The sequence below is a fragment of the Magallana gigas genome, chromosome 8 (genome assembly GCF_963853765.1).
Source record: "Magallana gigas chromosome 8, xbMagGiga1.1, whole genome shotgun sequence".
Lineage (NCBI taxonomy): Eukaryota > Metazoa > Mollusca > Bivalvia > Ostreida > Ostreidae > Magallana > Magallana gigas.
In genome coordinates, this window is record NC_088860.1 from 20260644 (window position 1) to 20275565 (window position 14922).

A 14922-nucleotide genomic window follows, 5' to 3' on the forward strand; every position below is an offset into this window, starting at 1 on the left:
AAAAGTGAATTTCTTTTTTTTTTTATTATTATTGTATATCAACAAAACAATATCAATAGCTAGGCTTTACCACGGCAAGTGATTCTAACAGTAATTGTCAACAATCAACAAAATTATATAAACCTTTTTAGTTTAAACATCACAAGCGAAAAAAAATCTGCTACAACAAATCAATTGAGTTAAACCAATAAAATTTGGGGGGAAATAATTCTAAGGCTGAAATAGGAAATTAACCACACCATAGGAGAGTAAAATTTCGAAATTGTTAGAATATTCTATTTTTTATTCAAAATTATGAAACCACTTTCTATAAATTTGTATGCATGGTTACATGTATTTGACTTTTGGCACAAAGGGTCCAAATGTTAACATGTCTTTGGAAAAATTGTTACATATATAGATATATATACATATCAATTGTTGTCACAAAAAAAGTCCAAATGATGAAATCATTTTACAATTGGCAGAGGATTATATGTACAATCTTCAGTAGTGTTAGATGAATTTGATCATCAATGAAAATTTTTTAATGTAAAATGCTTCAGTTTATATTAAAATTTTCAAAAGGAAAACCAAACAGTACATGTATATTACCAAAAAAAATTTGTATGAGCACAGACACAGCTAATCAAAGAACATAGCATTTTTATTGGGGGGGGGGGGGGGGGGGGGGGGCAGGAAAACTACTTTTGGGGGGGGGGGGGGGGTCAGGAAAACTTTTAAAATCATAAAATCTATTGGATATAGCAAACCTTGTTGTATCAGATTATGGATATCACAATTCAAAATTATTTTGTGTTCCAATCAAATTATTTCAGTAATTAATTTAAATCTTTTATAACATCTTTATAGATGTCAAGGTTCTGGGCATTCTATTAAATTTGATCATTTATTTATGGTACATGTACTGCTTGTATACAAAGAAATATTTGTCCCCATTTTATTTTCGCCCTTGTTGTCAAGGAGCGACTTAAAGACTGGGTATATTGCAATGGCTCGAATTATCTCTCTTTCAACACAATTAACTCTGTCGGGGCAAATTCATGATGGGGCAAAACTGTTTGCAAGTGAAGAGAAAAGAGCGAAAATAAGACAGGGCAAAAATAACCCTGTAAACAGTATTCAACTTAATGCTTTTAAAAAGTGGAAATGGCTTGCCGGTCAAATTTGACGAGTACAAACATGAAATGGTTAAGATACCTGTAAAGCAAAATAAAAACTATGTTAGCACAACCTTTCCAGAAAAATATCACTCCTTAAATTTAGAAAAGAAATACATGCAGCATTGGTATTATAATACCGGTACTTTTTTCTCTTGGATATTATAAAAATATTTTGACATTAATTGTAAACCTTTTTAAATGTTCATTGTTGATAAAAAAAAATCTATGAATTCAGATTGCTAAAATTGCATTATATAAATCATAAATACATGAGCTACAATACATTTACTTTAAAATGGATTTCATATTTTCAGATTGTAGATTATAAGAACCGGGGGTAAGTCTATATACCAGACTGATTAAAATATGGATTCAAATGATTACATGTAAAATTTTAATACACTTGTCTATGATTTAAATTTGAATTTATTCACACACTATTCTAATTTTTTCTACATGGACCTCCATCCTATGAGATAAAACTAATTTATTTAAATTTTTAATGCATATCATATTATTATGGGGAAAAAGAGCTTAGAAGCCTAAAAGATGTTTTGAAAGTATAAGATCAATACATAAAAGTCATTTAAATTGTTTAAACAGGCAAATGTTTAGCCAGACTTTCCAAAAAAAAAAAAGATAAAAATAAAGAAAATTATTAAATAAATATTACAAATAAAAAGAATTGGTCATGAATTTTTTTTTAAATGCTCTATAGATACCGGTACAATGTACATGTACTTAAGTTGAATTACGTACACATCGACATATTCACTAAAATTCTGCATTAAACTGCACGGCAGTAAAAGCGTTAAACATAAGCAATGCATTTTTTTCTGATTTACTATCTACTATCTTATACATCACCAGCATTCTAATCTGTTTAAATTTTTTAAATTGAAACATACCAAAAAATCCTGGTGGCAAAATAACCCAATATAAAGTATGCAAACATATACATTCTATATATACATGTACATGATTTCTAATACAATGTAATACCAATCCAAATTGCCTGTTCCCATTCCTTTTGAAAAAGATGGGGAAAAATGTGTAGATAAAAAAAAAAACCTTGTAAAATATATTGCACTCAATTGAAATGTACACATCATCGAGATGAGGTGGGTTAACCGTCCTTGGTTTTATTTTCTGCACTCTCCTCTCGAAAGTTACATAGAATTTGTAGACAACTCCCAAAACATTTATTCACTCATCATAGACCATATGTTAAATGAGACATTTAATGCTTTTCTAGATGATATGAGAGAACAAAACCCTGTATGTTTGAATAAGATTCACTCAGGTATGTGCAAAATGTTAATATCTAAGGATTTTCAAATCTAAAATAAAATTTCTACAGAAATGTAACCCTTAAAAGTTTTAATGAATCTACATACTTAAATCAATGACCCGCAATCTCTGAAAGGCATGGATTTGAGGTCGTCATTGCCAAAATGTAATAATTAACCTTCTTTTGACCATGATGCAATAGTGAAATGCTTATATCGAATTGCTTCTCAGAATTGCACCCTTGCATGTTCCCAAAGTATGGACTTATTGAGACAAGCAGCTTCAAAAACACACACCCTTCTTCTTTGAAGTAAGGCTAAAACTTCCAAAATGTACATTATATAAAAATATACTGGCATATAATACTCAACTCGACAATGACCTATAAAGATATCTGAATGTTGCTAATCACATTCACAGGTATCACAAAAATTTTGGCAAAAATTGACACAAAAGACATACCTGCACCATTATCATAAATGTAACATGCTAAACATGTCAGGTACCATGAAAACTGGTAAATATATTTGATCGTTTATCAAAAAATATCTTATTCATTAGCAAAAATATCGTTTTGCAATGTACAGGAAAAGAAAAAAAATGTTCAATATTTCAGAAAAAAAATTAATAAAAGACAAACCTTTAGATCCTTATAAACATGTACACATACATTCCCTAAAATGCAAATTCAAAAACAGAGAACCCTTGATATGAAATCTTTCTGGAAAGATTACAGGTAATACAACTGTGTTTCAAAATGCAGACTGGACCCTTTTTTCCTGAGCTCTTTGACAGTGGCAAGGAGAGTTCAATGTGACAGTGGTAGAAGTCCGAGATCAGTGAATGAGGCTCACTAACAACATGGCCGCCACCCCACCACACAGACACACAATCTGCTTCAATGACTCCCTGTAGAAAAATAAAACAGAATTGTGCATACGAAATTAAAAAAAAATTCTCCAAATTCATATACAAAGAAAAAGAAAATTTTTTTTTATTCAAAAACAAGATAATTCAGGTGAATTAATAGTATTGTATACAGGATTATATTTGCCCAGTGTAATTTTTGCTCTCCTTTACTTTTAAACAGTTTTGTCTCGACTTAAATTTGCCCAGACACAATTGTGTTTAAAGAGAGATAATTTGAGAAATTGTAATTCACAAAGTCTTAAATTCGCCTGCTGACAACAAGGGAGAAAGGGCCGAAAATAAAACATGGGCAAATAGTTCCCAGTATACAGTATATCATTAATTTTTACATCTAGATAAAGACATTCAGTGGATTCCATTACAATGTATTTTGATTATGACAATCAAAACAAAATCATAGAACACGACAAAAGTAGGAGCATCTCCAAATAGTTGAGAAATAGAAGTTATTACTGATGGATGAATGAAAAAATAAAATAAATAATAAACAAAAGAGATATTATATTTACAACGCATGTTTTTCGTCCAGAAGATCTGGAACAACTGTAACCAAGGCGATGTAAATAAATCCTCCGGAAGTGAAAGGAAGAATCCAGGCTGTGTTTTCTCCTGTAAAATATTACATGTATTGTTATTAATAAAAATTATTATATAAGAAAGGAAACAAAATTTTTCATTTAAGTTAATGAAAAATCCTCTCCCTACAAGCTTCATCATTAGATAATAAAGATAATAAGTGCTTTATTATTTTTTCTATAATTACCATAAATAAAAGATTAAAATAACCAAATTTTGTGTTAAACTTTTCTTCATAACAATTAAGGGAATTAAAAAAAATAGTACATTTTGTTTTGGCTAAACTGCTAGTAATTGTGCGAGTTTCTCAATTCTACAGCAAAAAAAGTTGAATTTTGTATTTTACCAGCAGATTCTGCTGACTCGGCAGTTAATGCTGCAATAACTCCCAAAATTCCTCCAGATGCTGTCATCATCTAAAACAAAAACAAAATATATATAACGGTAATTTAGTATATATCAGGCAAAATTACCGCCAGCGATCTGTCTGACATCTCTCTCTGTTCTGCAGTATTGATTTCTGCCAGACTAATTTAACACCATTTCTCTCCTTCTTTGGTGACCCAGCAAACCAAGATTAATTGCTCATCGTATTTAAAGAAGGAGTAAAAAAGGAAAGGGGGGGGGGGGGGGGAATACCGTATGTGATGCATTTTGCTTTTTTCACTCACAGTTGATTTATGAACAGATCAATAATAAGATATATGAAACGAAGAACCAGATGTTTGGGTTGTACAGATAGTCCTTCTTTTATGATTATTGATGTTCATAGCGGAAGCTGTATATAACACTATATATCTAACAGAAAAAAAAATGTCAAGCTTCCACTTTGTATACTGGTTTAAATTAACACAATTCATCTGGCTAGACCATTAAATATTTATTGAATTTAATGGATTGAAGCAGAGTCTATCCATGGATATTGTTAAATTTAAGGTGACAAATCTAGAATTACTGCCATTTCTATTGCACACAGTGGTACAATTTGCATTTCCTGTGGTTTCATCATGCAATACATGCATGTGTACATGATGTTGATCGAGTACCAATTTTTGTGGATTTCGTTGTTGAGTTGATCCAAAAGATGATCTGTGAAATTTGAAGTTTACCGGTACTTAAATTCAAAAGTGCTATTTTGAATAACATATTGTATTGATAAGATCGTTGGCCACGTTGTATATCCTTACTGGGTAAAACTGACTTAAATAAATTCATGCCCATAAGTATAAACTAGTAATGAAACCCTAGTATCAGAAGTTGTATCTAAATTTTGCTTGTTTTAATTCAAATCACCTCATCTAATAATTTTTTTAAAGAAGAAGACTATCTTTTCCATTCTATCATTTTCAGATACATATGTTACCATTATTTGATATAAATTACAAAATAATTACAATATCACAAAAAATCGGAAACAAAAGCCAGAAGCCCCATTGATTTTTGGGAATTCAATACAATATTAATCTGTGTGGTTATAAATCAAACCTGAGCCTTCGCAGCTTTCCACCTGTCGAAACCTGACCGCAGCAGTATAGCAAAATCTCCGACCTCATGGGGAATCTCATGTAGAAGGATGGCCAGTGTGGTTATAAAACCAACCTGAAAATATAACATTGTCTATGAATAAATTAACAGATTCAGATGTCCATGATCAATATGAAATAAATTATGTATTGGTTTTAGTAATTTCATTCGATCTTGATACAAAACACTTGAAATATAGGGGAACTTGACCAAGCAAAGACTTATAAGCATCTTACATATAAAATATACAAATTCAAACATGCAAGCTTTTCTTCTTTTTAAACTCTGCTAAATAAAAGGAAAATTTAACCATGCATGTATGGTATGCATATGACTAAAAGTTTGGTCAAGTTTACATTATACGAGTGAGTAATCATCTTTTGTCATACAAAATCTGACACATTTTAATGTAAATGTGTTTCATCATCATCGTCGTCGTCGCCATCATCATCATCATCATCTTTTTTTTCTTTTTTTTTTTTAGCTAAAGTCATCATTATCATCATTTTAGCTATTGTCACCATCATCACTTCTTCTAATTTTATCATCATCATCACAATCATTATTATCAACAACATCAACAACCAATTTTTAAAAACAGAGAATATCTGCTGGCTGCCTTTTATCATCATTTATCATTCTGCTCATCTCCTTCGTGACTGCAGAGCTTAAATGTTTGAGATTTGATATTCATAACAACACAGAGGCTGGAAAACAATTAATAATCAACATACACACACACAATATCTTACTTTTCCTTCATCTGACTAATTACCTGTACACATCTAAAAGAATGCTTTGGAGAGGCCACACTTTGAAGACTGCTTCCTTGTTAATTACTTTCATGAGCTTGTTACAATCCTTCCTCTGCCAGGAACTAATTAAATCTGAGCATAACCTAATTGTATTCAATTACAGACCTACGTAAAATACAAGTTCTTCCAAGTGTTTACCATCTGTTCTGTGAAAGTTAATCAATGGCCTCAACAGCCCGTTATTGCCCCTGTATTTATATACTGACTGCTACTTGCCTATACCCCCAATGAATTGTTTAAACTTTCCTCCCAAAAAGCATCCTTTTTAATCTTCACATCTCCTCTAATTTATTCCCCTGCTGTTATTCTTAATATATCTGATCTGTTTTGATATATTCAAACTATGACCTTATATTGGTGTACATCTTTATTAAACTAGCTTATCTATGAGCACTAGTTGCCAACACATCAAATACTAGTATATGAAATTGTCATGCAGCTAAGGTTGCCAAATGTGTGTGGGAGGATGAAGAAGCCATATTTTTTTTTAAAGATACAAGTACATCTTTGTAAATATGATGGTATTAATGGAGAGATGCTTCAAAATTCAAGAGATGCTGCATCTATTGCTAAAAGATAAGTAATCCATCTTTAAAATTCCTGTGCATGTGGCATACTCATCATAGAGATCGACTGATTGATGTAATTTGTGTCCTTCGAAAAGGCTTTAAGTCTTAGCTAGTACACTATGCTTGTTTAAAAGTATTCTCTGTGGAATAAATGATATTTGATGGCTGATCTCTCTACTGCAGTGGCCGTCCCTCATCCCTAATGGTAAGGATTCATACTAGCCTCAATACAAATTAAAGCATATCCCACAAACAGGAAGTGTTTGACCAAGTAATTACATTTCATTATAATCTCCCATCCCTCAATGAAAGTCTTACCTACAGTTGGAAAGAAAGGAGAAATGAGAAATGAGAGAATGAGCTCTAACCTAGGTAGCAAACTAAATGTTGTCTTTATTGCTTGTATAAGAGTTAATTTCACTGGTTGGTTTAATATACTGTACCTTGTTGCTGACCAGAAAGCTGCCCCCCACCGCCAGCCCATGGGTAAAGTTGTCGATGACATTAGCCAACAGGTTCAGGTATCCACTGACCTAGGGCAAGGACACAAAAGAAGCTTAGAAGCTGATCTTTATTTTGTCTTAATTTATATAACATACATAGTGTTACCCTAATAGTCATTTGGTAGAAAAACTTGAACATCTCAAACAATTTCCTCAACTCAGAAAAGGTTTGTAGCATTTTGGTGTGCAGTACATCTACATGTTTTTGTATATATGTTTTGCAAGCACTTATAATATGTACATGCATTCAGTATTGATGATTATAATTGACATGTAATAAAATGTAACCCAAAAACATTGATACTACTGGTACACATATATATGCTTCTTAAAATATTTTGTGCTCTGCACACTCTTTTATCAAAGGTACCCTGATGGTGAAGATGAGCCAGATTGGACCAAAAGAAGAGAGAAGATATGCTTCTGACAAGGATTTTTCATATATTTATGCTATGAACTTCACATTTGACCTTGAAACTTGGATCAAGGTCACTGCACAATATTTTCTCAACTGCTCTGTTTATGTAAAGTATGAGACAAAGAAGGCTAAGTGGAGAGTATGTATACTCTAAAAAAAGAATTTGTGTATGGTCTGATATGACCTTGACCCTTAATTTGACATACAAACTTCATTTTATGTCACTGTGTATCCTTTGACCATAGGCCCTCTATAAAGGAAGTATAAGCCAGATTGGGCCAAAGAAAGAGGAGATATGCTCCAGACAAGATTTGTAAAAAAAAATTCTACTATGACCTTCACCTTAGACCTAAAACATGGTTCAAGGTCACTGCACACCCTTTACCCAAAGGCACACTGAGGGTGAAGTATGAGCAAGATTGAGCTAAGGGGAGAGAAAATATGCTGCGGACAAGAGATCTCGGATGGGCAGACGGAAGAAAGTACGGACGAACAGACTGATCACTATACGGCGCCCACAGAGTGGGGACATAATAATCTAAACCTACCCCTCCATCCTTTAATCCCTAAAATTCATAGCTTAGTATTAAGCATTGAGCAACTTATCCTGTATCAGCAAAAATTTACAATCTTGCTGACAACCCACCTGTTACAACTTACATTGTACATGCAAAAAATATGAAATAGCACTTGATGTTTAAAACAGATTTGGGTGAAACAAAAAATAATGAAACCAGCAAAAAAACTTAATAATTCTTGCAGTGTGCGCAAGTTGTTTTGTTTTTATATACCTACACAAGAATTAAAACATGTCAAAACATATGGCCGACACATGATAACATTCCATGCATAGAGCACTTCATCAATTCTAACTGGCATGGAATCAGAAAATGCTGCAGCTATCGCAATATACCTTGATATTCGACGTCTTGTCTTCCGTGGAATCTGTGCACTGCGTGGATGATGCAACTTTTTGCGATGATTGAACTTGAGAGTTTTGTTTTTTGTTGCGATTTTTTTTGCCACTATCTGATGCATTAGTCCTTTGTTTTAAATCACAACCGTTTATTTTGGGTAAATCTGTAGTTATCTTCTTGCTCTGGCTGTGGTCTTGCTCTTCTTCTTCTTCGTTACTGGAATCACAGTCGTCATGCATCTAAAGTGAACAGAATTAAAATAGGTCACTCATTTATTCTGGTATTTTTGGTTTGATGGCACAGAGGAAATCATAATCAATTTGCACAAATGCACTATAAGTAATGTGCATTGGTAACTCTGTTTATAAATGACAGAATTAATAGTAATAATTATTCAAAATCTCTTCCCCAACCCCTCCTTCAACCCTCCCTCAAACTTAAAAAAAACAACTCTATAATATGTACAACAATGACAGATAAAACACATGTACTCTAGCTATAAGTCAATTCTTCAAAGCTAAAAGATTGTCATCGTCGGATACCCACTTTTACTTAGTAAAAGATGCGATCACCCGTGGGTATTTGACGAAAGATTGTATCATAATTCAATTTTTCATTCAAATCCTGTAAATTTACCCATAATATAGTAAATGCCAAAAAGACATAAAAATTAGTTGGTTTAACTACAAGATATCTGAAATATTTCATAACGTGCTTAGAAATAACATTTCCTTGTGTCTTAACTATTATTACGAGTTCCACTACAACCCTATCCTGTGGAAATGTTATGCAATGCTAGCAACTAATGTGAATTATTCAGAGCCCTATCAATTAATTATATTCTAATTCTCACTTTTTCAAATAATTGGTTGATTTTGACATTGTCTCCTTGCTCCTAAGCATTTTAAAAATCAATACGCCACACAAACACTCCCTTTAAAATTATTTTCCGCTTTATGTTTTATGCACATTTGTATACAAGAATGGAAATATTAACCATTCGAATTCACTTATTTATGAATGTATGAATACGTACATGCTCAAATTCTCCTTCCTTTGCAAAAATCTTCTCAATGATGAGAAATGAAAGTATCCCCGCTAACACCCACAGTCCAATCGTCGTGTGTCCACTGTGGTTATGCTGACCATCTATTTTTGAAGAGAAAAATTAAGGGAACATTAAAAAATTTCTGGTCTAAAGATTATCCAAAGATTGCCCAAAGATTATCATTCAAAGCGTTGCCTACCCCCTCCTCTTTATTTCTTATAGAAAAGTATACCTGCAATTTTACCTGAAAATATTTTTTTCTATGTACGTGTATTATCAGAAAACCTTTAGACATTGTGAATGCTCGGAAAAGCTATCCTGACAGTGACAAACTATAGAAGTTAAAACTATACATGTATGTAGCAGCATTCAACCTCTATGTTCATGCAGTTGCTAAAACCATTGGGATATACATATTGGCCATTAACAATTATTTCAAGGTCAATAAAATTTGTGAAAGAGGATATTCTGTCTCGCCTCCCTCCACCTCTAGCTCTCATTATGTTTCTCAGACAATGAAAACATTGATCAATGCATCAACAAAGAGACCACCTTTGTCATCCCCAGATGTTTGCTTTTCTCCATAAACAAATGCCATTGATTTCATTAAAGTGGCAAAATGCTAGCCCATATTCAGAAAGGATAAGCCTTTTTCTCAATACTAAAGGTACGTTACATTTTTTTTCATTTCTATTTCTCTACACAAATTATTTCGCAAACACATATATCTGATCTTCTCGAAATGTACAAAAGGAAATTCATTTAGAAATTCATCAGTCTTTTGGGAAAATGTTGCATAACTTTAATTATCAATTTCAGAAACATGTTTAGTTTATACTAAATGGGTCTGCAAACTCATCAAAAATGCCACGCAATTTCCCAGTGTCTAGCTAACTGCATGACTATTTCGAGAACAAATGACCATGCAAAATTTAAATCTAATATATTGTACAGAATGTTGTATAAAAACTTAATTATTATAACCTAAAATATTATTTTGGATCCCAAATGAATTATGGCTGTTCTATTAACAGCCCCTGGTGCATGGTTATTAATTTGAGCTTATCGAATCAATTTAAATTATCAATAATCAATGAAACATTACTATTTTTCTGCATCTGTTAACTATGTAAACTACGTATCTTCTCTTTGATACATCTGTATAACTATTGACATGAATGAATTGTTGGTTCACATCTGCGCATTAAATTTTACTTTGCATTTTTCAGTGAAATGTAGTGGTAAATATAACGAGTTACCTGTAGATTAGCATTAGGTAAATCTACAGATATTGAAGTAAATTACTTTCTGTAAGGTACAAAATTTTGTCCTTTTTTTAAATTTTTTATATTTGACCATAAACATGTGGTAAATATGATCATATTATGCATTTCTTTATTGAATTGGAATCTGCTTTACGGATCGAGATTTAACATTGATTAAATTAATGCAAAACAATCATTAAGGCCAGTAAAAAAATTTAAATTAAAGTATTTCCATTATATCCCAGTTGCAATTTTAATTCTTAAGCAGTGAGAACTTCTTCCATTTCAATGAAAAAGAAAAAAAATCTGGGAGGTGGATGAGATGTATTAGAATAGGCCAAGGGTCAAGCAAACTCACCTTTATCCACAGTGGCCCATGCTTCGGGCAGTAGATGTAAAAACACATCTCCTAGGAGACCTCCAACAGCAAAACTTAACAGCAACTTTAGCTTGTTTGCAGCAGCTGAAATAGAACAAAATGTTTCAAAATCTGAGCAATTTAACAATATAAAAAACATATAATCCCTTTATACCAGCATTTGAACAATTATGCTATAACAAGTTAAACTCAACAAAGAATATGCCATTATTTTAACTTTTATTTCCAATCACTGTACTATATGTGCATGTATATCGATTTAACAAAGTCTATCATGATTTGGACTTGAACTCATGACCTCATACACACACACACAAACCACTTGAGTTGCATTTATTAAAAATATGAAGTATGTATAAAAAGTATTGCACAAGTAAATTTTTTTTTTGTTCAATTAAAATCCTTGCATTTGATGATTATTTTATCTCCAGGAATCAAGGAAAATATGTAGCCAAAGATACAAAGATACAAAGATATCTGTGAAGATAAATACGGCCTGTTACCGCCTATAATACTTATATATGTTTGTATAGTTGTGTAAGAATGATACCTGTAATCTTATTGATAGAATCGTGTATCACTAAACCAATATACAGCTAACCCCCCTGTAATATCAGTCTACCTATATGTAACATTACACCTATAGGCCACATGCTTGGCACAGTGCAAGTACAGTGCAGGTCAAACAATTACCGGTAACTCTCTGTCCTTAACCAGTAGAATGCCTAGTTATAAAACTCTGCATTTGATCATACATGTCCTATATACACATGTAATTTGATTTTATTATATTTGATCAACTTTGGTTTATATTGGTTTTGTGAAAATGATAAAACCTGAAATTTTGTGCAGATAGACAGACGGGTGGAAAACGGGGGACAGTCTAGACCTCCATCTACACGCCACGCCCCCTCCCCTCTTCCATTTCAGAAAAAAATTTTAAAAAATAAATGATCAAATTTTTCGTACAACTGGATTATTTTATGATGATTACTTATTTATCTTGACAAGAAATAAGATGAGACAATGAATTTCCCAATAGACCATTGTTCTTCCTCTATAAAAAATAAAAATGGTCAATTTAAAACATGAACAATACCCCTAAACCTCTCTTAAAAAAGAATAGAAAGAGAAATGTTTTTCTGAAATTTGAAGAGGGCCTCTACAAACATCAATTTGCTGCCCTCGTAGTGAAATATTAGTTTATTAATGATTAACAGTATGCTTTGTGAACAACAGAGAAATGTTGTAAACCAAACCACTTTACTTTGGTTATGTTATGCATCTTTATGCTATACTCTAGCTTTTCTAGTTAGACATCCATAAATTCTCTCTCGGCAAAATCAAATTACACTGATGGGCATTGAGAGTCTTCAATAACAAGTTGGTCTCTAGTTTTTCCCTTTTTTTTTTCGAATCCCCCAAACTCCATAGATTCTCATCAGTGAAAAGAATTAGAACCATTTATCCCCCCAAACAAATGAATCATTAATTTGCTCTTCATTTAATTACTGGTGGATTCCACGCTAGGCCCATTATCTATAGTTCCAGACTCTGAGCGCTCTCAAAAGGCCCATTTCAGTTGTGAAGGTTGGGGCTCACTAAAAAAGCCCAGTAAGAAGAGTGCCATTAATATTTAATATTCCGCTGAGAGATAAAACACATACAAACATAGAATAATATTGTGAAAACTGTTTTATCATTGTTGCAGATACTAACCAGGCCTCCGATAAGAACAGAGAAAAGAGACAGAAAAGAAGACGAAGAACAAAGACAAGAGAGGAGAGGGAAAAGAGAGAGAGAGAAGAGAGAGGGAGCCGTATAATAACCTGGTGTGGAACTCGCAGCTAGAAGAACTCACTGTAGACAAGAATCAGCTGATCGAGGGATCCTGTTACACTACTGCACCAAATTAGGTGTGCTCCTTTTATCTACAGGGTGTAACTATAGAAAAAATCTATCAATGAAGGTGAACAATTAATTCACTGGAGGAATCTCACGAGGGCCAAAGGGGACCTGATATCAAGATGCACCTCACCATGGCAACAGAGGAGGACCCTCACCATCACCACCACCACTCGCCTCATCACGAGGCGACTCTGTCGGTAAGTCGGGGGGAACCCCTCTTTACTATTGTACTATTTATAGAGCTTTGAAGGGAGGGGGGAAAAAACTTGGGAACAGGTCAAAAAGCAGCACTAATGACTGTCTAATTTACGGTGTTTAGGGCTAATACAATCCTTCTGGGAGGGTGTGGGTCTTCCAGAAAAAAAATCATTGTGTACAGTACTAGAAGATATACTTGTAAATAGGATCACATGTTATTTGTTTTCTCTAAATATGCTGTGTATCAAATATTTGTCAATAGAAATATAATACTGGCTAAATGGTGAGGGGGTGTGCATTCTTCGACATGAATACAGAATGCATGTGTATTGATATAAACAACATGCTGGGAGATTGCATCAAAATAATTCACGATTTAAACGAAAGCAGGCTGACATAATCTTTTCAGCTAGCTTAGGCTATAGTAATATTTCACACAAAAGGAATTTGATGGAAGTGGAAACTTTCCACTTGAGATCCGAGTTGAATAATTTATACTTATTTCACATCATAACAGTACTTAACAATTCAACCCACTAACAGTAAAATAAAAGCCTATTGACAATTCTTTCACGTTGACCAATCGCAATCATCAAACAATTCCATTACTGTGGTTTACTGTTACATAGTTCTCATACAGATGCAAAAGAAAGAGAGAGAGAACAAGAGAGAGAATGAGAGAGAGAGAGAGATGATCTGAATATAACTGAATTGTACACATGCATGGTTTTTCTCATAAATACTCTATGATTTAATATCATTCAATTCTGATTAAATCCAGCCCAAGCTCTTATCAAATTCTTTCTCGACACCCTGCATTTATATGGTTTCACAAAGGTCCTTAAATTTGGGAGCTACTGGTATATTATCTGATTAGAATCATTAGTACTGTATGAGTCAATATATTTACATGTATTTGGAGATATGATAGAAATAAATCAAATACTTGATGTGATAAAATTCAACTTTGTTGATTTCATAGAAACTGTATAAATCTTACATACCAGACAGTGATGTTAGATTTTTTTGTCTCTCAACTGCATCAAAGATAACATTTTTTGCATCATTATCAACAGAGATACTACTCTAGGTTTTCATTCAATTTAAACTTTACTAACCATGACAACTGCACTCATCTCTTATGCATTATTTTTTTGGGGGGAAGGGGGGGTGTTGTATTCCTCTCTTCATAGCAGCATTTGTGCAACCCTGGTGTAAGTTGGTAAGCCTTATGATCTAGTTTGTTTTTCAAGAAAGCTAATTAAGAAACATATTTGGGCAATTCAAACAATCATATCATCAATCATTCATATTGTTGAAAATACCGGTAGTGGAAGGAGAGGAAAGGGGAAAGGGGGGGGGGGGGTTAATAATGATCAAAGCATTAACATATTAACATTTGATTCAAAACTGTCCTTT

The 14922-nt window shown here is 32.9% G+C and overlaps 2 protein-coding genes across 2 annotated transcripts in view; one reads left to right on the top strand and one right to left on the bottom strand.

Annotated features, from left to right (window-relative positions):
* The window catches only part of LOC105328083 (zinc transporter ZIP13), a 19265-nt gene continuing 4343 nt past the window's right edge, over window positions 1–14922 (bottom strand). The window contains exons 2-9 of the mRNA XM_034474286.2: window positions 11377–11481; window positions 9742–9854; window positions 8702–8944; window positions 7311–7400; window positions 5445–5558; window positions 4306–4375; window positions 3893–3992; window positions 1–3362 (exon numbers count right to left, since the gene is read on the bottom strand). Of these exons, the coding sequence (XP_034330177.2) occupies window positions 3290–3362; window positions 3893–3992; window positions 4306–4375; window positions 5445–5558; window positions 7311–7400; window positions 8702–8944; window positions 9742–9854; window positions 11377–11481 (908 nt within the window). The 3' untranslated portion in view covers window positions 1–3289. The remainder of the gene's footprint in view (window positions 3363–3892; window positions 3993–4305; window positions 4376–5444; window positions 5559–7310; window positions 7401–8701; window positions 8945–9741; window positions 9855–11376; window positions 11482–14922) is intronic.
* Window positions 13099–14922, top strand: part of LOC105346649 (F-box/LRR-repeat protein fbxl-1) — a 22438-nt gene continuing 20614 nt past the window's right edge. The window contains exon 1 of the mRNA XM_034474284.2: window positions 13099–13502. Within this exon, the coding sequence (XP_034330175.2) occupies window positions 13425–13502 (78 nt within the window). The 5' untranslated portion in view covers window positions 13099–13424. The remainder of the gene's footprint in view (window positions 13503–14922) is intronic.